At 48.6% G+C, this 23678-nt stretch overlaps 1 protein-coding gene across 1 annotated transcript; it reads right to left on the reverse strand.

Annotated features, from left to right (window-relative positions):
• Positions 1-18331: 18331 nt before the first annotated feature.
• On the reverse strand, positions 18332-21744 carry LOC125543062 (the record flags this gene model as incomplete). The annotated part of the gene is given in 1 exon segment (XM_048706311.1): positions 18332-21744. A coding segment is annotated over 1 exon segment (3267 nt). The 3' UTR covers positions 18332-18451.
• Between the last annotated feature and the right edge of the window lie 1934 nt (positions 21745-23678).

Genomic DNA, 23678 nt, shown 5'->3' on the forward strand with positions numbered 1-23678 from the left:
CCAATTTCATATCATACATCTGTCGGAAAGATATCCTAAGAGCTACTTGAATTCCCACTTATAAACTCCCGAAACTTTCAAGTTATGCAATCAGGTGTTGGGGATATAGGGGAAGCATAATATCTCACCCAAACTAGCAAATCCTACATCCAGCTGTATCCATCCTTCAACACATAACCAAGAAACCTTCGGAAATCATCTACCTCAACCTTCGAAAAGCATCCATTATACGAGTTATGGCAATACTCCCGAACTCCCGCCCAGTACTGGGTGGCGTCGAGGTTATCTCACCAACAACTGCATAAAAGAGATTTTCGATGTCGGCGAAACTAAACTCAGGTATTCCAGAACTGCAACGATAAAATTGTGATGACAACACCTCGGAGCTCAACTCCCCGGGACACTGCCACAACCCCTAAATGTCGGGAGGCACCAAGAACAATGTTCTCGTCACAAATCGATCGGAACGATTCCAAGATACCCGCGTGATCCTAAATTTTTTTTGTGAAAATTTGATAAGAGAAGAGTCAAAACTCTACGTCAGGATGCCTCACCAGAGCGATGAAGGGACTGAGGAGTAAAAAGAATTCCTAACTCTCCAATATATATATATATAATCCTAAATGACTCAAAACATTTTTCTAGACTCAACAACGCCAGCTATTCGATCAAGCAGGGGGGCTCCTAAGGTCGGGGAAGGCTCTGATTACCAACTTGTAACGCCCTCGATGCGGCTATATCTCCCACGTGTCGAAGCACGACTTAGAGGCATAACCGCATTGAAAGCAATGTCGCAAGTGAGGTAATCTTCACACAACCCATGTAATACATAAGGGAAAGAAATACATAGTTGGCTTACAATCGCCACTTCACACAGATACATGAATAAAGCATCACATCATCCAAATACAATCAGGGCCCGACTACGGAGCCAAAATAAAAGAAGACTACCCCAAAAGCTACACAGATCCCCGATCGACCCCAACCGGGCTCCACTGCTGATCAACTAGAAAGAAACAACACAAAGGACAAGATCTTCATCGAGCTCCTCCGTGTGCTTGGTTGCGTCATCTTCATGGTTCAACGGCACCTGCAAGCTGGTTTTGGAACTATCTGTGAGTCACGGGGACTCAGCAATCTCACACCCTCGCGATCAAGACTATTTAAGCTTATGGGTAAGGTAAAAGGTATGAGGTGGAGCCGCAACAAGCGACTAGCATATATGGTGGCTAACATACGCAAATGAGAGCGAGAAGAGAAGGAAAAGCACGGTCGATAAAAGTATGATCAAGAAGTGATCCTAGAACAACCTACGTCAAGCATAACTCCAACACCGTGTTCACTTCCCGGACTCCGCCGAGAAGAGACCATCATGGTTACACACGCGGTTGATGTATTTTAATTAAGGTCAACTTCAGGTTTTCTACAACCGGAAATTAAAAAACTCCCATCTGCCCATAACCGCGGGCACGGCTTTCGAAAGTTCAAATCCCTGCAGGGGTGTCCCAACTTAGCCCATCACAAGCTCTCACGGTCAACGAAGGATATTCCTTCTAGCAGGAAGACCCGATCAGGCTCGGAATCCCGGTTACAAGACATTTCGACAGGTAAAACAAGACCAGCAAGACCGCCCGATGCGCCGACATCCTGTTAGGAGCTGCACATATCTCGTTCTTAGGGCAACACCGGATGAGCGCTCCGTACAACTAAAACCAGCCCTCAAGTTCCCCGAGGTGGCGCTGCAAAGGACTCTAGTTCGGACCAACACTTAGACAAGCACTGGCCCCGGGAGGGGGGGGGGTTAAAATAAAGATGACCCTCGGGATGCGCGACTGTTGGGGAACGTAGTAATTTCAAAAAAAATCCTACGCACATGCAAGATCGTGGTGATGCATAGCAACGAGAGGGGAGAGTGTGATCTACGTACCCTTGTAGACCGACAGCGGAAGCGTTAGCACAACGCGGTTGATGTAGTCGTACGTCTTCACGGCCCGACCGATCAAGCACCGAAACTACGGCACCTCCGAGTTTTAGCACACGTTCAGCTCGATGACGATCCCCGGACTCCGATCCAGCAAAGTGTCGGGGAAGAGTTCCGTCAGCACGATGGCGTGGTGACGATCTTGATGTACTACCGTCGCAGGGCTTCGCCTAAGCACCGCTACAATATTATCGAGGACTATGGTGGAAGGGGGCACCGCACACGACTAAGAATATGATCATGTGGATCAACTTGTCTCTATGGGGTGTCCCCTGCCTCCGTATATAAAAGGATCAAAGGGGGGGTGCGGCCGGCCAGAAGAGGGCGCGCCAGGAGGAGTCCTACTCCCACCGGGAGTAGGATTCCCCCTTTCCTTGTTGGAATAGGATTCGTGAAGTGGGAAAGAGGAGAGAGAGAAGGAAGGGGGGGGGCGCCGCCCCCCTCTCCTTGTCCTATTCGGACTAGGGGGGAGGGGCGCGCGGCCCAGCCCTGACCACCTCTCCTCTCTTCCACTAAGGCCCACTAAGGCCCATGTACCTTCCGGGGGGTTCCGGTAACCTCCCAGTACTCCGGTATAATCCCGATTTCACCCAGAACACTTCCGATATCCAAATATAGGCTTCCAATATATCAATCTTTATGTCTTGACCATTTCGAGACTCCTCGTCATGTCCGTGATCACATCCGGGACTCCGAACAAACTTCGGTACATCAAAATGCATAAACTCATAATATAACTGTCATCAAAACCTTAAGCGTGCGGACCCTACGGGTTCGAGAACAATGTAGATATGACCGAGACACGTCTCCGGTCAATAACCAATAGCGGAACCTGGATGCTCATATTGGCTCCCACATATTCTACAAAGATCTTTATCGGTCAGACCGCATAACAACATACGTTGTTCCCTTTGTCGTCGGTATGTTACTTGCCCGAGATTCGATCATCGGTATCTCAATACCTAGTTCAATCTCGTTACCGGCAAGTCTCTTTACTCGTTTCGTAATACATCATCTCGCAACTAACTCATTAGTTGCAATGCTTGCAAGGCTTATGTGATGTGCATTACCGAGAGGGCCCAAAGATACCTCTCTGACATTCGGAGTGACAAATCCTAATCTCGAAATACGCCAACCCAACATGTACCTTTGGAGACACCTGTAGAGCACCTTTATAATCACCCATTTACGTTGTGACATTTGGTAGCACACAAAGTGTTCCTCCGGCAAACGGGAGTTGCATAATCTCATAGTCATAGGAACATGTATAAGTCATGAAGAAAGCAATATCAACATACTAAACGATCGGGTGCTAAGCTAATGGAATGGGTCATGTCAATCAGATCATTCACCTAATGATGTGATCCTGTTAATCAAATAACAACTCTTTGTCCATGTTTAGGAAACATAACCATCTTTGATTAACGAGCTAGTCAAGTAGAGGCATACTAGTGACACTCTGTTTGTCTATGTATTCACACATGTATTATGTTTCCGGTTAATACAATTCTAGCATGAATAATAAACATTTATCATGATATAGGGAAATAAATAATAACTATATTATTGCCTCTAGGACATATTTCCTTCAGTCTCCCACTTGCATTAGAGTCAATAATCTAGATTACAAAGTAATGATTCTAACACCCATGGAGCTTTGGTGTTGATCATGTTTTGCTCGTGGAAGAGGCTTAGTCAACGGGTCTGCAACATTCAGATCCGTATGTATCTTGCAAATCTCTATGTCTCCCACCTGGACTAGATCCCGGATGGAATTGAAGCGTCTCTTGATGTGCTTGGTTCTCTTGTGAAATCTGGATTCTTTTGCCAAGGCAATTGTACCAGTATTATCACAAAAGATTTTCATTGGACCCGATGCACTAGGTATGACACCTAGATCGGATATGAACTCCTTCATTTGCTGCTTCCGAAGCAGCTATGTACTCCGCTTCACATGTAGATCCCGCCACAACGCTTTGTTTAGAACTGCACCAACTGACAGCTCCACCGTTTAATGTAAGCACGTATCAGGTTTGCGATTTAGAATCGTCCGGATTAGTGTCAAAGCTTGCATCAACGTAACCTTTTACGATGAGCTCTTTGTCACCTCCATATATGAGAAACATATCCTTAGTCCTTTTCAGGTATTTCAGGATGTTCTTGACCGCTGTCCAGTGATCCACTCCTGGATCACTTTGGTACCTCCCTGCTAGACTTATAGCAAGGCACACATCAGGTCTGGTACACAGCATTGCATACATGATAGAGCCTATGGCTGAAGCATAGGGAACATCTTTCATTTTTTTCTCTATCTTCTGCAGTGGTCGGGCATTGAGTCTTACTCAACTTCACACCTTGTAACACAGGCAAGAACCCTTTCTTTGCTTGATCCATCTTGAACTTCTTCAAAACTTTGTCAAGGTATGTGCTTTGTGAAAGTCCAATTAAGCGTCTTGATCTATCTCTATAGATCTTAATGCCTAATATGTAAGTAGCTTTACCGAGGTCTTTCATTGAAAAACTCTTATTCAAGTATCCCTTTATGCTATCCAGAAATTCTATATCATTTCCAATTAGTAATATGTCATCCACATATAATATCAGAAATGCTATAGAGCTCCCACTTACTTTCTTGTAAATACAGGCTTCTCCAAAAGTCTGTATAGAACCAAATGCTTTGATCACACTATCAAAGCGTTTATTCCAACTCCGAAAGGCTTGCACCAGTCCATATATGGATCGCTAGAGCTTGCACACTTTGTTAGCTCCCTTCGGATCGACAAAACCTTCTGGTTGCATCATATACAACTCTTCTTCCAGAAATCCATTCAGGAATGCAGTTTTGACATCCATCTGCCAAATTTCATAATCATAAAATGCGGCAATTGCTAACATGATTCGGACAGACTTAAGCATCGCTACGGGTGAGAAGGTCTCATCGTAGTCAATCCCTTGAACTTGCCGAAAACCTTTTGCGACAAGTCGAGCTTTGTAGACAGTAATATTACCGCCAGCGTCAGTCTTCTTCTTGAAGATCCATTTATGCTCAATTGCTTGCCGATCATTGGGCAAGTCAACCAAAGTCCATACTTTGTTCTCATACATGGATCCCATCTCAGATTTCATGGCTTCTAGCCATTTTGCGGAATCTGGGCTCACCATCGCTTCTTCATAGTTCGTAGGTTCATCATGATCTAGTAGCATGACTTCCAGAACAGGATTACCTTACCACTCTGGCGCGGATCTCACTCTCGTTGATCTACGAGGTTCAGTAGTATCTTGTTCTGAAGTTTCATGATCATCATCAATAGCTTCCTCACTAACTGGTGTAGGTGTCACAGAAACAGGTTTCTGTGATGTACTACTTTCCAATAAGGGAGTAGGTACAGTTACCTCGTCAAGTTCTACTTTCCTCCCACTCACTTCTTTCGAGAGAAACTCCTTCTCCAGAAAGTTTCCGAATTTAGCAACAAAAGTCTTGCCTTCGGATCTGCGATAGAAGGTGTATCCAATAGTTTCCTTTGGATATCCTATGAAGACACATTTCTCCGATTTGGGTTCGAGCTTATCAGGTTGAAGCTTTTTCACATAAGCATCGCAGCCCCAAACTTTCAGAAACGACAACTTTGGTTTCTTGCCAAACCACAGTTCATAAGGCGTCATCTCAACGGATTTTGATGGTGCCCTATTTAACGTGAATGCGGTCGTCTCTAAGCATATCCCCAAAACAATAGCGGTAAATCAGTAAGAGACATCATAGATCGCACCATATCCAGTAAAGTACGATTATGATGTTCGGACACACCATTACGCTGTGGTGTTCCGGGTGGCGTGAGTTGCGAAACTATTCCACAATTTTTCAAATGTACACCAAAATCGTAACTCAAATATTCTCCTCCACGATCAGATCGTAGGAATTTTATTTTCTTGTTACGATGATTTTCAACTTCACTCTGAAATTCTTTGAACTTTTCAAACGTTTCAGACTTATGTTTCATTAAGTAGATATACCCATATCTGCTTAAGTCATCTATGAAGGTGAGAAAATAACGATATCCGCCACGAGCCTCAATATTCATCGGACCACATACATCTGTATGTATGATTTCCAATAAATCTGTTGCTCTCTCCATAGTACCAGAGAACGGTGTTTTTGTCATCTTACCCATAAGGCACGGTTCGCAAGTACCAAGTGATTCATAATCAAGTGGTTCCAAAAGCCCATCAGTATGGAGTTTCTTCATGCGCTTTATACCGATATAACCTAAACGGCAGTGCCACAAATAAGTTGCACTATCATTATCAACTCTGCATCTTTTGGCTTCAACACTATGAATATGTGTGTCACTACTATCGAGATTCAATAAGAATAGACCACTCTTTAAGGGTGCATGACCATAAAAGATATTACTCATATAAATAGAACAACCATTATTCTCAGATTTAAATGAATAACCGTCTCGCATCAAACAAGATCCAGATATAATGTTCATGCTTAACGCTGGCACCAAATAACAATTATTTAGGTCTAATATTAATCCCAAAGGTAGATGTAGAGGTAGCGTGCCGACTGCGATCACATCGACTTTGGAACCGTTTCCCACGCACATCGTCACCTCGTCCTTAGCCAATCTTCGCTTAATCCGTAGTCCCTGTTTCGAGTTGCAAATATTAGCAACAGAACCAGTATCAAATACCCAGGTGCTACTGCAAGCATTAGTAAGGTACACATCAATAACATGTATATCACATATACCTTTGTTCACCTTGCCATCCTTCTTATCCGCCAAATACTTGGGGCAGTTCCGCTTCCAGTGACCAGTCTGCTTGCAGTAGAAGCACTCAGTTTCAGGCTTAGGTCCAGGTTTGGGTTTCTTCTCCTGAGTAGCAACTTGCTTGCTGTTCTTTTTGAAGTTCCCCTTCTTCTTTCCTTTGCCCTTTTTCTTGAAACTAGTGGTCTTGTTGACCATCAACACTTGATGCTCCTTCTTGATTTCTACCTCCGCAGCTTTCAGCATTGCGAAGAGCTCGGGAATAGTCTTATTCATCGCTTGCATATTATAGTTCATCATGAAGCTCTTGTAGCTTGGTGGCAGTGATTGGAGAATTCTGTCAATGACGCAATCATCCGGAAGATTAACTCCCAATTGAATCAAGTGATTATTATACCCAGACATTTTGAGTATATGCTCACTGACAGAACTGTTCTCCTCCATCTTGCAGCTATAGAACTTATTGGAGACTTCATATCTCTCAATCCGGGCATTTGCTTGAAATATTAACTTCAACTCCTGGAACATCTCATATGCTCCATGACGTTCAAAACGTCGTTGAAGTCCCGATTCTAAGCCGTAAAGCATGGCACACTGAACTATCGAGTAGTCATCAGCTTTGCTCTGCCAGACGTTCATAACATCTGGTGTTGCTCCAGCAACAGGCCTGGCACCCAGCGGTGCTTCCAGGACGTAATTCTTCTGTGCAGCAATGAGGATAATCCTCAAGTTACGGACCCAGTCCGTGTAATTGCTACCATCATCTTTCAACTTTGCTTTCTCAAGAAACGCATTAAAATTCAACAGAACAACAGCACGAGCCATCTATCTACAATCAAGCATAAACAAGCAAGATACTATCAGGTACTAAGTTTCATGATAAATTTAGGTTCAATTAATTTACTTAAAGAACTCCCACTTAGATAGACATCTCTCTAATCCTCTAAGTGATTACGTGATCCAAATCAACTAAACCATGTCCGATCATCACGTGAGATGGAGTAGTTTCATTGGTGAACATCACTATGTTGATCATATCTACTATATGATTCACGCTCGACCTTTCGGTCTCCGTGTTCCGAGGCCATATCTGTATATGCTTGGCTCGTCAAGTATAACCTGAGTATTCCGCGTGTGTAACTGTTTTGCACCCGTTGTATTTGAACGTAGAGCCTATCACACCCGATCATCACATGGTGTCTCAGCACGAAGAACTTTCGCAACGGTGCATACTCAGGGAGAACACTTCTTGATAATTAGTGAGAGATCATCTTATAATGCTACCGTCAATCAAAGCAAGATAAGATGCATAAAAGATAAACATCATATGCAATCAATATAAGTGATATGATATGGCCATCATCATCTTGTGCTTGTGATCTCCATCTTCGAAGCACCGTCGTGATCACCATCGTCACCGGCGCGACACCTTGATCTCCATCGTAGCATCGTTGTCGTCTCACCAATCTTATGCTTCCACGACTATCGCTACCGCTTAGTGATAAAGTAAAGCATTACAGCCGATTGCATTGCATACAATAAAGCGACAACCATATGGCTCCTGCCAGTTGCTGATAACTCGGTTACAAAACATGATCATCTCATACAATAAAAAATTAGCATCATGTCTTGACCATATCACATCACAACATGCCCTGCAAAAACAAGTTAGACGTCCTCTACTTTGTTATTGCAAGTTTTACGTGGCTGCTACGGGCTTAAGCAAGAACCAATCTTACCTACGCATCAAAACCACAACGATAGTTTGTCAAGTTGGTGCTGTTTTAACCTTCGCAAGGACCGGGCGTAGCCACACTCAGTTCAACTAAAGTTGGAGAAACTGTCACCCGCAAGCCACCTATGTGCAAAGCACGTCGGGAGAACCGGTCTCGCGTAAGCGTACGCGTAATGTCGGTCCGGACCGCTTCGTCCAACAATACCGCCGAACCAAAGTATGACATGCTGGTAAGCAGTATGACTTATATCGCCCACAACTCACTTGTGTTCTACTCGTGCATATAACATCAACATATAAAACCTAGGCTCGGATGCCACTGTTGGGGAACGTAGTAATTTCAAAAAAATTCCTACGCACACGCAAGATCATGGTGATCATAGCAACGAGAGGGGAGAGTGTGATCTACGTACCCTTGTAGACCGACAGCGGAAGCATTAGCACAACGCGGTTGATGTAGTCGTACGTCTTCACGGCCCGACCGATCAAGCACCGAAACTACGGCACCTCCGAGTTTTAGCACACGTTCAGCTCGATGACGATCCCCGGACTCCGATCCAGCAAAGTGTCGGGGAAGAGTTCCGTCAGCACGATGGCGTGGTGACGATCTTGATGTACTACCGTCGCAGGGCTTCGCCTAAGCACCGCTACAATATTATCGAGGACTATGGTGGAAGGGGGCACCGCACACGACTAAGAATATGATCACGTGGATCAACTTGTCTCTATGGGGTGTCCCCTGCCTCCGTGTATAAAGGATCAAGGGGGGGGGTGCGGCCGGCCAGGAGAGGGCGCGCCAGGAGGAATCCTACTCCCACCGGGAGTAGGATTCCCCCCTTTCCTTGTTGGAATAGGATTCGTGAAGTGGGAAAGAGGAGAGAGAGAAGGAAGGGGGGGCGCCGCCCCCTCTCCTTGTCCTATTCGGACTAGGGGGAGGGGGGCGCGGCCCAGCCCTGGCCACCTCTTCTCTCTTCCACTAAGGCCCACTAAGGCCCATGTACCTCCCGGGGGGTTCCGGTAACCCCCCGGTACTCCGGTAAAATCCCGATTTCACCCGAAACACTTCCGATATCCAAATATAGGCTTCCAATATATCAATCTTTATGTCTCGACCATTTCGAGACTCCTCGTCATGTTCGTGATCACATCCGGAACTCCGAACAAACTTCGGTACATCAAAATGCATAAACTCATAATATAACTGTCATCAAAACCTTAAGCGTGTGGACCCTACGGGTTCGAGAACAATGTAGACATGACCGAGACACGTCTCCGGTCAATAACCAATAGCGGAACCTGGATGCTCATATTGGCTCCCACATATTCTACGAAGATCTTTATTGGTCAGACCGCATAACAACATATGTTGTTCCCTTTGTCATCGGTATGTTACTTGCCCGAGATTCGATCGTCGGTATCTCAATACCTAGTTCAATCTCGTTACCGGCAAGTCTCTTTACTCAGTTGCAATGCTTGCAAGGCTTATGTGATGTGCATTACCGAGAGGGCCCAGAGATACCTCTCTGACATTCGGAGTGACAAATCCTAATCTTGAAATACGCCAACCCAACATGTACCTTTGGAGACACCTGTAGAGCACCTTTATAATCACCCATTTACGTTGTGACGTTTGGTAGCACACAAAGTGTTCCTCCGGCAAACGGGAGTTGCATAATCTCATAGTCATAGGAACATGTATAAGTCATGAAGAAAGCAATAGCAACATACTAAACGATCGGGTGCTAAGCTAATGGAATGGGTCATGTCAATCAGATCATTCACCTAATGATGTGATCCCGTTAATCAAATAACAACTCTTTGTCCATGGTTAGGAAACATAACCATCTTTGATTAACGAGCTAGTCAAGTAGAGGCATACTAGTGACACTCTGTTTGTCTATGTATTCACACATGTATTATGTTTCCGGTTAATACAATTCTAGCATGAATAATAAACATTTATCATGATATAAGGAAATAAATAATAACTTTATTATTGCCTCTAGGGCATATTTCCTTCAGCGACTCCCAAGGGAAAAAAGGTTGGTGGCGAATGGTAAAACCAAGGTTGGGCCTTGCTGGAGGAGTTTTATTCAAGGCGAACTGTCAAGGGGTTCCCATTATAACCCAACCGCGTAAGGAATGCAAAATCCGGAAACATAACACCGGTATGACCGAGCCTTCCACCCTTTACCAAGTATATAGATGCACAATATGGGAGGCATGATAAGCAAGTGGTAGGTATCGCAGCATAGGCATAGCAAAAGAGCGAGCAACTAGCAAGCAAAGATAGAAGTGATTTCGAGGGTATGGTCATCTTGCCTGAAATCCCGCAAGGAAGAAGAACGAGTACATGAAGAAGACAAACGGACGTAGTCGAACGGATCCTCACACACACGACGTTATCGGAACCAAGCCGAAGAAGCAACACCGGAAAGAAGCAAACAACATAGTAAACAACCAACACATCAACATGGCATGATGCACAATCGAGTATGATGCATGTCCGGTTTAATGAAGCATGGCATGGCAAAGTGCACAAACAATTCTACAAATTAAGTGGAGCTCATTATGCAACAGAGTTGCATATTGAAGAAAACACCACATGACTTATTTAGTTCTCTCTCGTTTATGTACCCAACAATATTAAATGTTGTTAGCATGGCAAGAGGTGAAGCATGATGAGACTATCTAATCTAGGAAAGTTTAAATGAGGCCGGAAGCAACAAACAACAATTCCGGAAACTCCTCATGAGCATATTATAGATTTGGTACTGTTCTGCCCTAAACACAATTTTAGAGTTATTAAACATGCAAAACAAGTACACCATGTTAAACAAGGCATTTTTCTACCCCATTTACATATAAAGATTATTTAATTCGGAGCTACGGTTATTTAGTTATGAAATAAAGCATTTTAGCAAGTTATTTAAACAAATTTAAACAAACAGCATTTTAACCATTTCAAACATGCATGAAAGTTGGATATAATTAACCTACACATAAATCTAAGCATTTTTCCTATATAATTCATTTTAATCCGATGCACCAATTGTGAGTTATTATATGCATGTTGTCTAGGGGGTTTCCTGCACATCTGCTGACTCTGAAAAAAAGAACAAAATCGTAGAACAGGGAAAAAACCCTATCGGGCCGAATCTGAAGCAAACTGGGTCTATAGAAAGAAAAAAAACAACAGAGGCTCCGCTGGGCCTCACCATGGGCTTCGGTCCAGATCTGGAAGGCAAATGCAGGCCGGTGCTGGGCCTCGGAGCGCTGCGGCTGGATCGACGAGGAGGTGGAAGGGGTGCAGTCAACGCAAGCGGTGGCTGCGTGCGTTCGCTGTTCATTCTCTGCTCGACAGAGACAAAGCAGCGGCGACGGCAGGGACTTGACGAACGCGGCGGCGAGGAGAAGACTCCGGCGAGGCAGGGGCTTGGCGCGAAGCTAGAGAGGAGGCCGGCTGTGGACGCGACGGATCCGAGCGGTCGAGCGGGTCAACGCGAGCGGGCGAGGCGCTCGTCCTCTGCTCCGGGCGGCTGGGCGCTGACTCTCTGCTCCTCCCGCAGTAGGACGAAGCAGGGGTGTGGCGATTGGCGAAACGGGGCAGCAGCGGCGGATGGAGCTTCACGGGCAGGCGAGGTGGAGGCCGCCGAGAGCGGATCAGTACGGCGCGGCGCGGGACTTGACGGAGTTCTGAAGCAGATCGGACGGCGGCAGCAAGATGCTTGGAGCTCCATGGCCATGGCAAGGCCTCTGGTCACCTGGTGCTCCGGTCGGAGAGGTCGAGGGAGGCAGAGACGGCAGGGAGGGAAGGTGCTGCTCGGTTCCTGCAGAGACATGAGAGAAAGAGGGGAACACGCTGTGAGAGAGGGGCAATGGAGGAAGAAGAGCGAGGGAAGGAGGCAAGGCAGGGCGCTGGGCCTGTGGTCGCCGGCGGCGACGCTTGCAGGGAGGTCCGGCGGTTGGGGAAATGATCCGGGCGGCGAGGAAAAGCTCGACGAGGCAGGGGCTTGGCGCGGGCTTGACGGGGTTCTGCTGGCGCTGCGAGATGCGGTTGGATCGAGGCGAGGAGGTGGATTGGATCTGGATCCCGAGGAAGATATGGTAGGTGGCGGCGGCTCGACGGGACAAGTCCCTAGATTTTAGGGTTGCTGCCTAGGGGATTGGTCTATATGTAGTAAGTGGATTTTTGGATAGGGGCATTAGGTCCCTCCGATCTTAATCGGACGGACGGGAAAAATAGGTTAGGTAGCCCAGAGAGAAAAACGGAGACATTTTGTAGATGTTCGGGGATGATCCGAATCCAACGGTGACGACTGTCCGGGTTGCGTCCGGGACAGCTTTCGGGCACGCGCGCGAGGAGGGCCGCGGGCTGACGAGAGAGGTTAGGTAGGGCCTGATGGTGAGAGGTAGTGCAGAAGGCAGAGGGCTGAGAAGAGAGAAGAGGAGAGGCCCGGTGACTGTTTCCGGAGACCGAAAACGTCCGACGTTTTGACCGACTATAATGTCGCTATATTTATCCGTTGGGGCGTCAAACGGACTCCGAACGCAATGAAACTTGGCAGGCGGTCTACTAACAACAAAACAACACCGCACGCCAAATTTCATCCCATTCCGAGAACAATTTTCCGACCACTTCTAAAATAATATTCGGACGTGCCGGGGCGCGTGCAAGTGTGTCTAGGCTCAGAACGGATAACGGATGGAACTGGGGGAACCCGGACGGATGCAAGTTTCGAAAACATGATAATGCAATGCGGATGATGACATGGTAAGATGGAACACGCAAACAAATGACAAGGCAACAAAAGCAAATAAATGGAAGATACCTGGCACAACGGTCTCGGGGCGTCACAACGCTGCCGTGGGACTCCAAGTTCTGTGAGAACTGAGTCTATCCAAATGGCTTCAGCCGTGCCATTGGTCAATGCCTTATACTCTGCCTCGGTGCTTGACCTCGAGACTGTGGGTTGCTTCTTTGAGCTCCAAGATAAAAGATTGGGTCCAACAAATATAGCAAAGCCACTAGTGGAGCGCCTATCATCAACACAGCATGCCCAGTGTGCATCGGTGAATATACTCACTCCAGTAAATCTGGACTTACGAATCTGTAGTCCCATGTCTAGCGTACCTTTGACATATCTCAGAATACGCTTAACTGCTTCCCAATGATCCTTCGTAGGCTGAGACAGGAACTGACACACTTTGTTCACCGCGAAAGAGATATCAGGACGAGTGAGGGTCAAATACTGAAGTGCTCCAACCACACTGCGATACCAAAAAGAGTCGTCAGTGCCCGGTAGTGCACCACTATGACGTGAGAGACTCTCGGACGTAGCAAGCGGAGTGGAAGTGGCCTTGCAGTTCTCCATGTTGACGCGATGAAAAAGATCCAATGCATACTTTTTCTGCCTCAAGGTCATGCCCCCTGAATGAAAGGACGCTTCCAAACCAAGAAAGTACTCCAGGCGACCCAAATCTTTGATGGGAGAGCTAGCAAATAATGACTGCACAAGGCGATCCACCACGGCTAGGGTAGAGCCAGCAATCACAATATCCTCGACGTACACCAGCATGTAGATCTGAATAGCTTCCTGTGAGAAGATGAACAGAGACGCATCTGATCTGGAGGCAACAAAACCGAGCTGCGAAAGGCGCTGACTCAAAAAAGCATACCAGGCACGGGGCGACTGTTTGAGACCATAGATAGACCTCTCGAGTTTGCAGACATGAGAGGGATAAGTGGCATCCTCAAACCCGGGTGGCTGCTGCATATACACATCTTCGGCCAAGAACCCATGTAAAAAGGCATTGCTCACATCAATCTGTCAGAGGCTCCAACCACAAGACACAGCAAGAGACAAAACCAAGCGAACCGTGGCAGGCTTCACCATCGTACTAAAAGTATCCCCATAGTCAATCATGTGCTGTTGAGTGAAACCGCGAGCAACAAGACGAGCTTTGTGCTTATCAACAGACCCATCCGAACGATGCTTGGTTTTGAAAATCCACTTGCAGCCCACAATATTAATACCAGGTGGCCGAGGCACCAACACCCAGGTGTTAGTGTGACGGAGAGCAGCAAATTCCTCAGACATGGCAGCACGTCAGTCAGGTTCACCCAAGGCATCACGGTGGGAAACTGGCACGGCGAAGAAGGCACGACGACGAGAATCATACCGAACCGTGCCATCATTGTAACCATAGCGTGCCCCGGAACTGCAGCGCCGGTAGAAGGTGATGGCGGCGACGAGGGCTCGGCCAGGGGTGTCGCGGCTGAGGAGGCCTCAGCGACAGGTGACACGGGCCGAGGGACGACCGCGGGCTCGGTCGACCCAGGTGAGGGTGGCGACCCGGGTGACGCACCGGGCGAGGGAGGCGACCCACCCGCGACAGGCGAGGGTGGTGACCCAGCCACGACTGCGGGCTTGCCATCTGGCGAAGCAGCCGCGCTTGCATCGGGCGGCGTGACATGCACGTCCGGCGCATGCACGTCGAGCACGTCAAGAGGCGGCGGAGCAGCAACAGGCACCCGAGGAGAACACAGAGCAATATCACCTACAATGGACAAGTTAGGTGACAAATAGGACAAGTCATATTTACGCACATAGACATCCGGGTTCATCGGATGAAAAAGTGAGGGCATGTTCAAGGGAAGTAGGATCAACTGAGACGCCGGTGTTGAAATAAGGAAACACAGTCTCGTCAGGTGGATGTTGTGTGGATGATGTACAATAAACTAGACCCTATTTTACAATGAAGAACAAATGGGTGGAGCTCAATAAAGGGATCCGAGAACACATGAACTATGAAAACGAAACCAAATACAGAAAGGACTCCGCCATATCCGTGCACACAGTAGAGTCAAGCTTGCCCTCTCCATGACTCCATCATATACAGATACAGGTAGCTGCCTAGACCATCCTCTGCTTCTTCTTTTTTGTGAGGGTAAAAGGATTTTATTTCAAATTTATAGGGTTACAATCGGGTGGTACAAGTTCCTCCACACAAGGTGGCCTTCTACCTAGCCATACAGCAGTAGTACTTTCCGTACGACTATACAAAGCCAATCGATCTAGTACCCTATTCTGATCACGTTTAATTTTCGAAAGAATAAACTTCCTTTCACTCATAAGAAGTTGGATCTCAGCAACTAGATGTCCATAAGCGGAACAGAAAAGATTGTCTCCTTTCAATGCCAGGAGTGCTTCTGAGGAGTCAGACTGAACAATGACAGGCAACTCAGAGTGTTGAAATAGCCAAGGCCATACCTTAAGGCATGTATCTCAGCCTCCAGAGCGTCATTGCAATTGAAGATGCATATGTAGGCTGCAAAAATAACGCTACCATCAGTTCGTCGTAGGATCATACCTGTAGCAGCCGATCCGTCTGAGTTAGAATAAGCTCCATCAACTGATAAGGCGACCCAACCCGCTGGTGGTCTCGGCCAAGGTTGAGGGACAACTACAGCTCGCTGTATCACCAGGGCCTCCTCCCTCAACTGCATCTTTCCTTCCATAATTTCTTCAATGGTAAACTTCCTAGACAACTGCAAAGAAGACATATAGCTCTAGAGATACTCCGCTATCACATCAGCGGATGGAATAGCCTTGCCGTGAGCCAAGTCTGACCGCAGAGACCAAATCCTCCAGATTAACATTATGGTGCAATCCCGCATGTGATCATGGCAGTAAGCAGAATATTTAGTAACCATTCATTGCCTGAATCTTGCAGTATATCCTGATCGGGGAAATCCCATGCCTGGCGCATCTTCGTCCACACCTGACGAGCATGCACGCAAGACACTAAGGCACGGAAGCTCGTTTCTTTCTCCGTACCACACAGCGGGCATGTATCTCGCGGCGAGATGTGTCAATATTTCTTGCATCCGTTCGTCGCGAGTGCGCCGGACACAACTTTCCATGCAAGAATCCGCATCTTTAGGGGAACCTTGGCCTCCCAGACCCGACGCCAGATCGGTCGCTGGCCCCCCGGGGAAGCACATGACCATCCTCTGCTTCTGCTCAAAGCTAATTATGCAGCACAAGCTCAATATGGTTGTCACATGATTAAGCAAGGTCGCTGCAAGCTGAAAATCATGCGTATCAGCATCAGTTACAGTATAAATTAATTAATCAGCACTAGGACAGTTCTGGAGCCATCAGTTCTAGAGTTCTTGTCAGTGATGTTCAGAGAATTCCAAAATCTACAGAGATACTAAGTTCCCATGATTTGAAACGTTCTGGTGCTTCAGGGATTATGGGGTCGCTGAGTGCCCCGCTTGTAAGATTGTGTGATGTTTGGTTTATTTCTCTTTTATTTTTTATTCTTTCTGCATTAATTCATGAGCGCTTTCTAAACTTCGTAAACATTCGAAAGCAAAACGTTTGTTTAAATTCACTTTTACTCGGATGCATTAATATTAAATTCACGGATATTTTTAAATTTCAAGACCATTTTTAAAGTTTTGAACATTTTTAAAAATTGAAAACTTATTTTATTTGTGAACTTTTTTAAAATTCATGAATGTTTTCTAAAATTCATAATTTTTAACATTTACAATATTTAAAAAATTCTTGAACATCTTTTAATTAAAATAAGAATATGAATAAAAATTTAGCCTATTTTATTGAGCTAGACATGGGGTGAGCGAAAAAAGAACTAAGCGCGCGAGAGGAGCAGGGAGCTAAATTGAGCAAGCAAGAGCTTCATGGGGCGGCCTATGTGAGCGCTATAGCAGCAATTCCACGGGTTCAACATGAAATAGGAGCTCCTGAGAGGCTCAAACAACCACCACGAGCTGACACGAAAATCAGAACGTGTAAAGACATCATAACCATGCACCAAACAAGTCTACGCTCCTTTCGAAACAAATAGTATCTCCAACAATAAGCTGACACGGTATACGAACACAAAAACACTGTTAGAACATAAATTAAACACAAGCCAACACAAATAAAATCTAAATAAAACAACCGATCACCATAATGTACTAGATACAAAAGAGTTAATCCCACGACTGAAGAACGGCGCGGCGAAGCGTGCTTAGCCTCTAATGTGGCCGAGATTGGCACAAATTACAAGGGTTGGGTGTGCCTTGTTGTCCAGTTGGTGTTGTTGGGTTTCTTAAAAAAATATGTTTTAAAATATAAGGTGTATTACTTTTTTGAAAAGTCAAATCTTTTAAGTTTGATCAAATTTTGTAGAGAAATTTATCTAAATACATAATATCAAGTCGGTATGATGAGATTTATCATGAAATGAATTTCCATACAGTTTTTTTAATATTGTGGATGTCGATATTTTTTTGCTCTGAACTTGATCAAAGTTATAGAAATTTGACTTTTCAAAATACTAATACCCTTTATATTTTACAATTGATATAATATTTAGTTTGGCAGGTGGGGGAGATGATGGAGTGTGTTTTATTATTATTTATATAACACGGTGCTGATTGATATGTTTTTATATGCCGGTTATTGCTGATTGATTTGAAAAATTGTTGGCGCGGTCAAAATCGTAAACGAAATCCAAAATTGAGCACCCCAATTGAATAGAAGAGTTTCAAAATTAGAAAACATAGTGAATTAAAAGAATTGAGAGCTCCTTAATAAATTGTTGACCCGATCAAAATCAAGTGACCTAATTCTAAATTTAAAACCTCAATTAGTTTTGAGGCCTTAAAAATTAGGAAGCATAGTGTGTATAGTATAAAAGAATTGAATGATAGAGCTTTTGAGAAATTGTTGACCTGGTAAAAATCGGGTGACCAAACTCTTGGAGACCTTAATTGAATGTAGGCTTTTTAAAACTAGGGAGCATAGTGTTATAGAGATGGAGTAAAGCTCAAAGATGTGTGAAACTTTATTGAACTTTTAGAAGTACATTTGATTTTTAGAAGAAAAAAAGAAGAAGAAGCACATACATTGTCAACCTACAGAGAACCGTCCGATCTGTTACCTAGCCGAGGCTGGCGTCCCGGCGCGGCCCGACGAGCCCAACGGCCTCGTTGACGCCGGAGACGAGCTCGGCCTCGAAGTTGCCGGACGACATGGACGGCAGCCGCTCGTAGACCCTGGAGCCGAGGTGCTGCAGCTTCTTCTGCTGCGTCTTCACGGTCCTGCTGATGATCTTGTAGTTCCAGCGCTGCTGCACGTAGACCGCGGCGGCGAGCGCGACGGCGAGCAGCGGGATGGCCACGTCGCCGAACGCCGAGTAGAAGTCGAGGCTGGTGTTGACGAACTCGTACTCCTCCGCGAAGTAGGGGTTGATGGCCGGCGCCGCCCTGACGTAGTCGTAGAGGTGCGGCAGCAGCCGCACCGCCGTCACGCTCACGTAGTAGCTCTTCTTCAGCGGCCGGCAGCTGATCCGCCAGAGCACGTTGCCGACCACCTGCGGGAGGAGGAAGAAGTCTTGCGCCAGCCCGACGTACTCCTCCAGCGTCACCGCCCACTGCCGGAGCGCGTGCGACCTGCCGCGGGCGTCCATGTACGAGTCCTCCTGCCGCAGCGGCCGCCCCAGCGCGCTCACGTACCGCGCGCCCAGGATCACCATGAACCCCAGCATGTGCACGCCGAAGCTGTAGAGCAGCACCTTCCGGTCGCTGGGCACGCGGCCGGGCTCCAGCGGGGAGCGCGTGAGCATCCGGATCCGCGACCGCCACACCTTCTGCGCCAGCCGCAGCGTCAGGAGGAACGCGGCGAGGATGAGGATCTTCACGACGCAGTCGATGATCCAGTACAGCTGGCTCTTGTCCACCACGTACGACGGCGGCGCCACGCCGTCCACGGAGCCCCCCGCGGCGGCGATCCGGGCGAACAGCGCCTCGGCGCCCGTGATGAGCGGCATGCTGTACCCCAGCGCCTGCACGCCCAGCATCACCAGGGACACGTACGGCATCACGTCCGTGTTGGCCTTGATGTACATCAGCTGGCTGAACTCGGCGGCGATGGCCGTCGCCAGCGTCGCCACGCGGAGGATCCCCTCCACGCTCCGCCGGGACAGGATGTCCTGCCGTTGCTCCCGGTACATGATCGGCAGCGTCTGGAGCGACGTCGCGTCGAACCACAGAGGGTCGCCGGCGTCGCGCGTGCTGGTGATGTGCACCTTCGCGGTGGGGTTGATCAGCCACTGCGCCGTCGTCGGCGGGTAGTCCACCCTCATCTCGATCGAGCAGTCCATGCCGTCCTCCAGCGCTCCCATGGCCGAGAAGGCTCGCCACGGCGCATAGATGCTCCGGCACCCGATCAGGTACATCCGCCCGTCCACCGGGTTGTACACGCCTTCCAGGAACAGGGCCGACACGTTCAGGTAGGGGCTCCCGGAGAGCGTCAGCTCCGCGGACACGTTGAGGAGAGTCGTCGCCCTCGCCGCCTGCATTTCCGAGGAGGGAGACTCTTTGGGATTGGATTCTTTGCCAAGTCCATCCGTGCCGCCTGGAAACCCCGGCGAATTCCGGCCGACGAGCGGCCCGAGCGAGAGCACCTCCAGCTGAAGGAACGGCCGCTCGAAGCGTTCGCGAGGGAACGGGTCGGGCACGGCCGGCACGTGGAGGGTGAGCTCGTCGGCGAGGCTGGACAGGTCGCGGGTGAGGTCGCCCGCCAAACGCGGATAGCTCAGCAGAGACTTGGCTATGGCAGTGCCGAAGTTGAACGGCTCGCTGCGCGTGAGGAACTCCCCGGCTTGCTTGGCCTTGGTGTAGTCGTACGCCATGCTCATCGGTGCGCCGCCCGAGACGCCGAACCGGTTCCACAGCTCCGACGGGTGCACCGCCCGTTTGAACGTCAGCGGCGAGTGGGCGACGCCGCCTTTGCCGTCGATGCGGGTGATTTGCCCGACGGCGATGCCCCGGCGGGTGGCGGAGAAGGTCGTCTGCACGTACAGGCACACGCGGGAGTGGCACGCCTTCTTGCCGACGCCGAGGCACCCCACCATGCAGAGCTGGCCCGTGGACGGGCGCCACACGCCCTCGGCGGCCAGCGTCATGCCGCTGAGCCCGCTCCTCTTCGCCGCCGTGTACCGGTGCTCCCACGGTGCAACGGCCCGGAACACCGCCGAGACCTTGGCCGATCTCTCACCAGGAACGGTACTCGGCTCGCAACGGATGTCCTGCATGACGATACTGACATCCTTGAACCCGCCGTCCGTCGCGTCTACCGACTTGTCGGTCTCGAACGGCCCGAGCCGCCGGCAGAGAGCGTCTGACGAGTTGCATTTCCAGTTGGGCACGACGGCGAACACGTCCTCCGACGTGAACAGGTCGAGGATGCCGCACAGCGAGCCGCCTCTGTATATCCCACGGCCGTCGCCGAGGATGTCGTCGCGGTAAGGCTGCGGGCTGCACGCCGTGCTCACGAGCTCCTCCGACCCGAACTTGTAGTTGGAGTAGGCGCCCAGCTGCGACAGCAGCGTGACGGCGCCGAAGTAGCCGGCGTCCGACTTGCCGTTGGTGCTCGTGAGCTCGCCGCGCACAGCGCGCGTCGTCAGCGTCAGCGTGGTGGGGTACCGGAGCACGAGCAGGATGTTCTTGTCGTGGGTGATTGGCGGCTGGAAGTTGTTGCGGTCGGTGTTCTTGGCCCAGTCCCACGGGTTGGCGGCGTCTTTGCCGCGCCGCGGGAGCACGGCCTCGCCGACCAGGCACAGCACGCTCTCGCCGTCGCCGGTCTCGGTGTACACCCCCTCGAAGAGTATCTTCATCTCGGTGCTCCCGGGCCACACCTTGAGCTCCGGCGACACGTAGGGGCCCATCTCCGGGGCGGTGCCGTTGCGGGAGACGGCGACGCCGAGGACGCCGCTGACGTTGAGCGCCGTCTTCCCGCGGAGCGCCACGTCGACGTGCGTGAGCATGAACGTGGCGAGCGGCAGCGGGTCAGCCATCGCCCCTGCCGCGCCACCCTCGGGCGCGTCGGTGCCGTCGAACGGCATCAGCGGCGCGCCGTCGTCGACGTCCTGCTTCCAGTCGCCCTTAACAAAGGACAGCTCCGGCATGAGGGCGGCGGCGCGGTTGGCGTCGAACTTGAGGTCGGCGGCGGCGGAGAGCACGGACCGGCACTGCCGCTTGACGTCGGCGAAGCGCACGTACTCGTGCGGGATGAAGGGCCCCTGCTGCCGGCCGCCGCCCATGGGATCCATCCTTTGGGCGTCCCGGTGGAACGGATCAAACGACGAAGCCACGGCAAGCAGCGGCAGCAGGAACGCGCCGGCGAACTGCAGCGTGGTCACCGCCATTGCTGCAACACCGCAAGCTAACACTCACAGCTAGGGCGATCTGGTTACTGAGCAGAACATAGAAATTTCTCCGGTCCCTTTGCCCAGCTCGCCAGCGAGTGTCCAGGAAAGAACTGCTCGGCACGGCAGGACGGCGCTACCTCCGCTGCTCTAGTACGCCGTGCATGGGCATGGATCTCTGACCAGAATGTGCCAGATCTAGAAGAATACCTGGACCAGATTGGATCATTTGGAGGATGGTGTCAAATAATAATCCATGGATGGATGCTTCGGTTGCATTATTTTTGTTGGTGGGCTTCATGGGATTAGGGGACATATTGTATTGAGTAGCTTGGGTTGACTTGGCTAGGAAGCGACACAGAAACAGAGGTTACAGACTGCCACTGGCCGTGTCATGTGGCCAGTGTGATGTTGTGAGAGGTGGGCGGGAGTTGACGAGGGTACGGTGCAGGTGGTGCGTGCGACCGCCGCGGCGGGCATCGCGGCCGTTGCTCGGCAGGGTCGCATGTGCCCTCTCGTGAATCGATTTTTTTTCAAAACTATGACGCATTTTATAGCAAATTCGAAAACTATAGCAAAAAATGGAGAAAAATCAAAACTAGCACCCCGTCGGCCACGGGTGGGCCGAAAAGGGTGTTTTCGGCCTCACTTTGGCCGAAATGGACTTTTCGGCCTTGCCTTGGCCGAAAAGGTGCGTACTTGGGCCGAAAAGACCTTTTTGATCAGGAATAGGCTGAAAAGTCCTTTTTGGTCAGGAGTAGGCTGAAAAGTCCCTTGGGCCCACCTTTTCACGTTAATGGTTGACCGAAGTAGCATGGCTCCACTCTTCGGCTTACGTTAGGCCGAAGCAATTTTTTTTAAAAATTTTGGTATATAAATACTATGCAACCATTGCCCATCTTAGACATTAAAAAAATATATTTTTGCGCAACCCTTTTCCCTCAATATTTTTCCGCCACCCGTTTCCCACCAACCCCTTCCCGTCATATGTTCCTGCCATCCGTTTCCCGCCAACCCCTTCCCGCCATATGTTCCCGCCAACCCTTTCCTGCCATACCACGGTATACCATTAAATAAATTCTTCATATTTAAAAAAAATCATGTTCTCAAAATCTTTTCCCTTTTTTCAAATGTATATAAAAAAAATTAATTTTTTATATATAAATACATTAGCCATATGCTATCCTATTTGGCTGGTAACACATATACCCAGCGTGAGGTCAGGTTTTTGACTCCATCGCTTGCGCTTTTATCCCATTTTTTAAATATGAAGAATTTATTTAATGGTATACCGTGGTATGGCGGGAAAGGGTTGGTGGGAAACGGGTGGCAGGAACATATGGCGGGAAGGAGTTTGCGGAAAACGGATGGTGGGAAAGAGTTGATGGGGAAATATTGAGGGGAAAGGGTTGCGCGAAAATATATTTTTTCAGTGTCTAAGATGGACAATGGTTGCACATTATTTATATACCAAAATTAAAAAAAAAATCGCTTCGGCCTAACGTAAGCCGAAGAGTGGAGCCATACTACTTCGGTCAACCATTAATGTAAAAAGGTGGGCCCAAGGGACTTTTCGGCCTACTCCTGACCAAAAAGGACTTTTCGGCCTACTCCTAACCAAAAAGGTCTTTTCGGTCCAGGTACGCACCTTTTCGGCCAAGGCAAGGCCGAAAAGTCCATTTCGGCCAAAGGGAGGCCGAAAACACCCTTTTCGGCCCACACGTGACCGACAGGGTGCTAGTTTTGATTTTTCTCCACTCTTTGCTATAGTTTTCGAATTTGTTATAAAATACGTCATAGTTTTGAAAAAAAATCTCGTGAATCATGGCCAACTCTCGCTTCGTTCATGCTTTTTTAGGCAAAAATGCTAAACAAACATACGGGCCTATTACGGGTTGTCATAGTATCTACCGCCGGACTTCATAAATCCAACAATTAAACATCTGTGGATGCGTCCGAA

This window comes from Triticum urartu, chromosome 3 (assembly GCF_003073215.2).
Source record: "Triticum urartu cultivar G1812 chromosome 3, Tu2.1, whole genome shotgun sequence".
In the NCBI taxonomy this organism is placed as follows: Eukaryota; Viridiplantae; Streptophyta; class Magnoliopsida; order Poales; family Poaceae; genus Triticum; species Triticum urartu.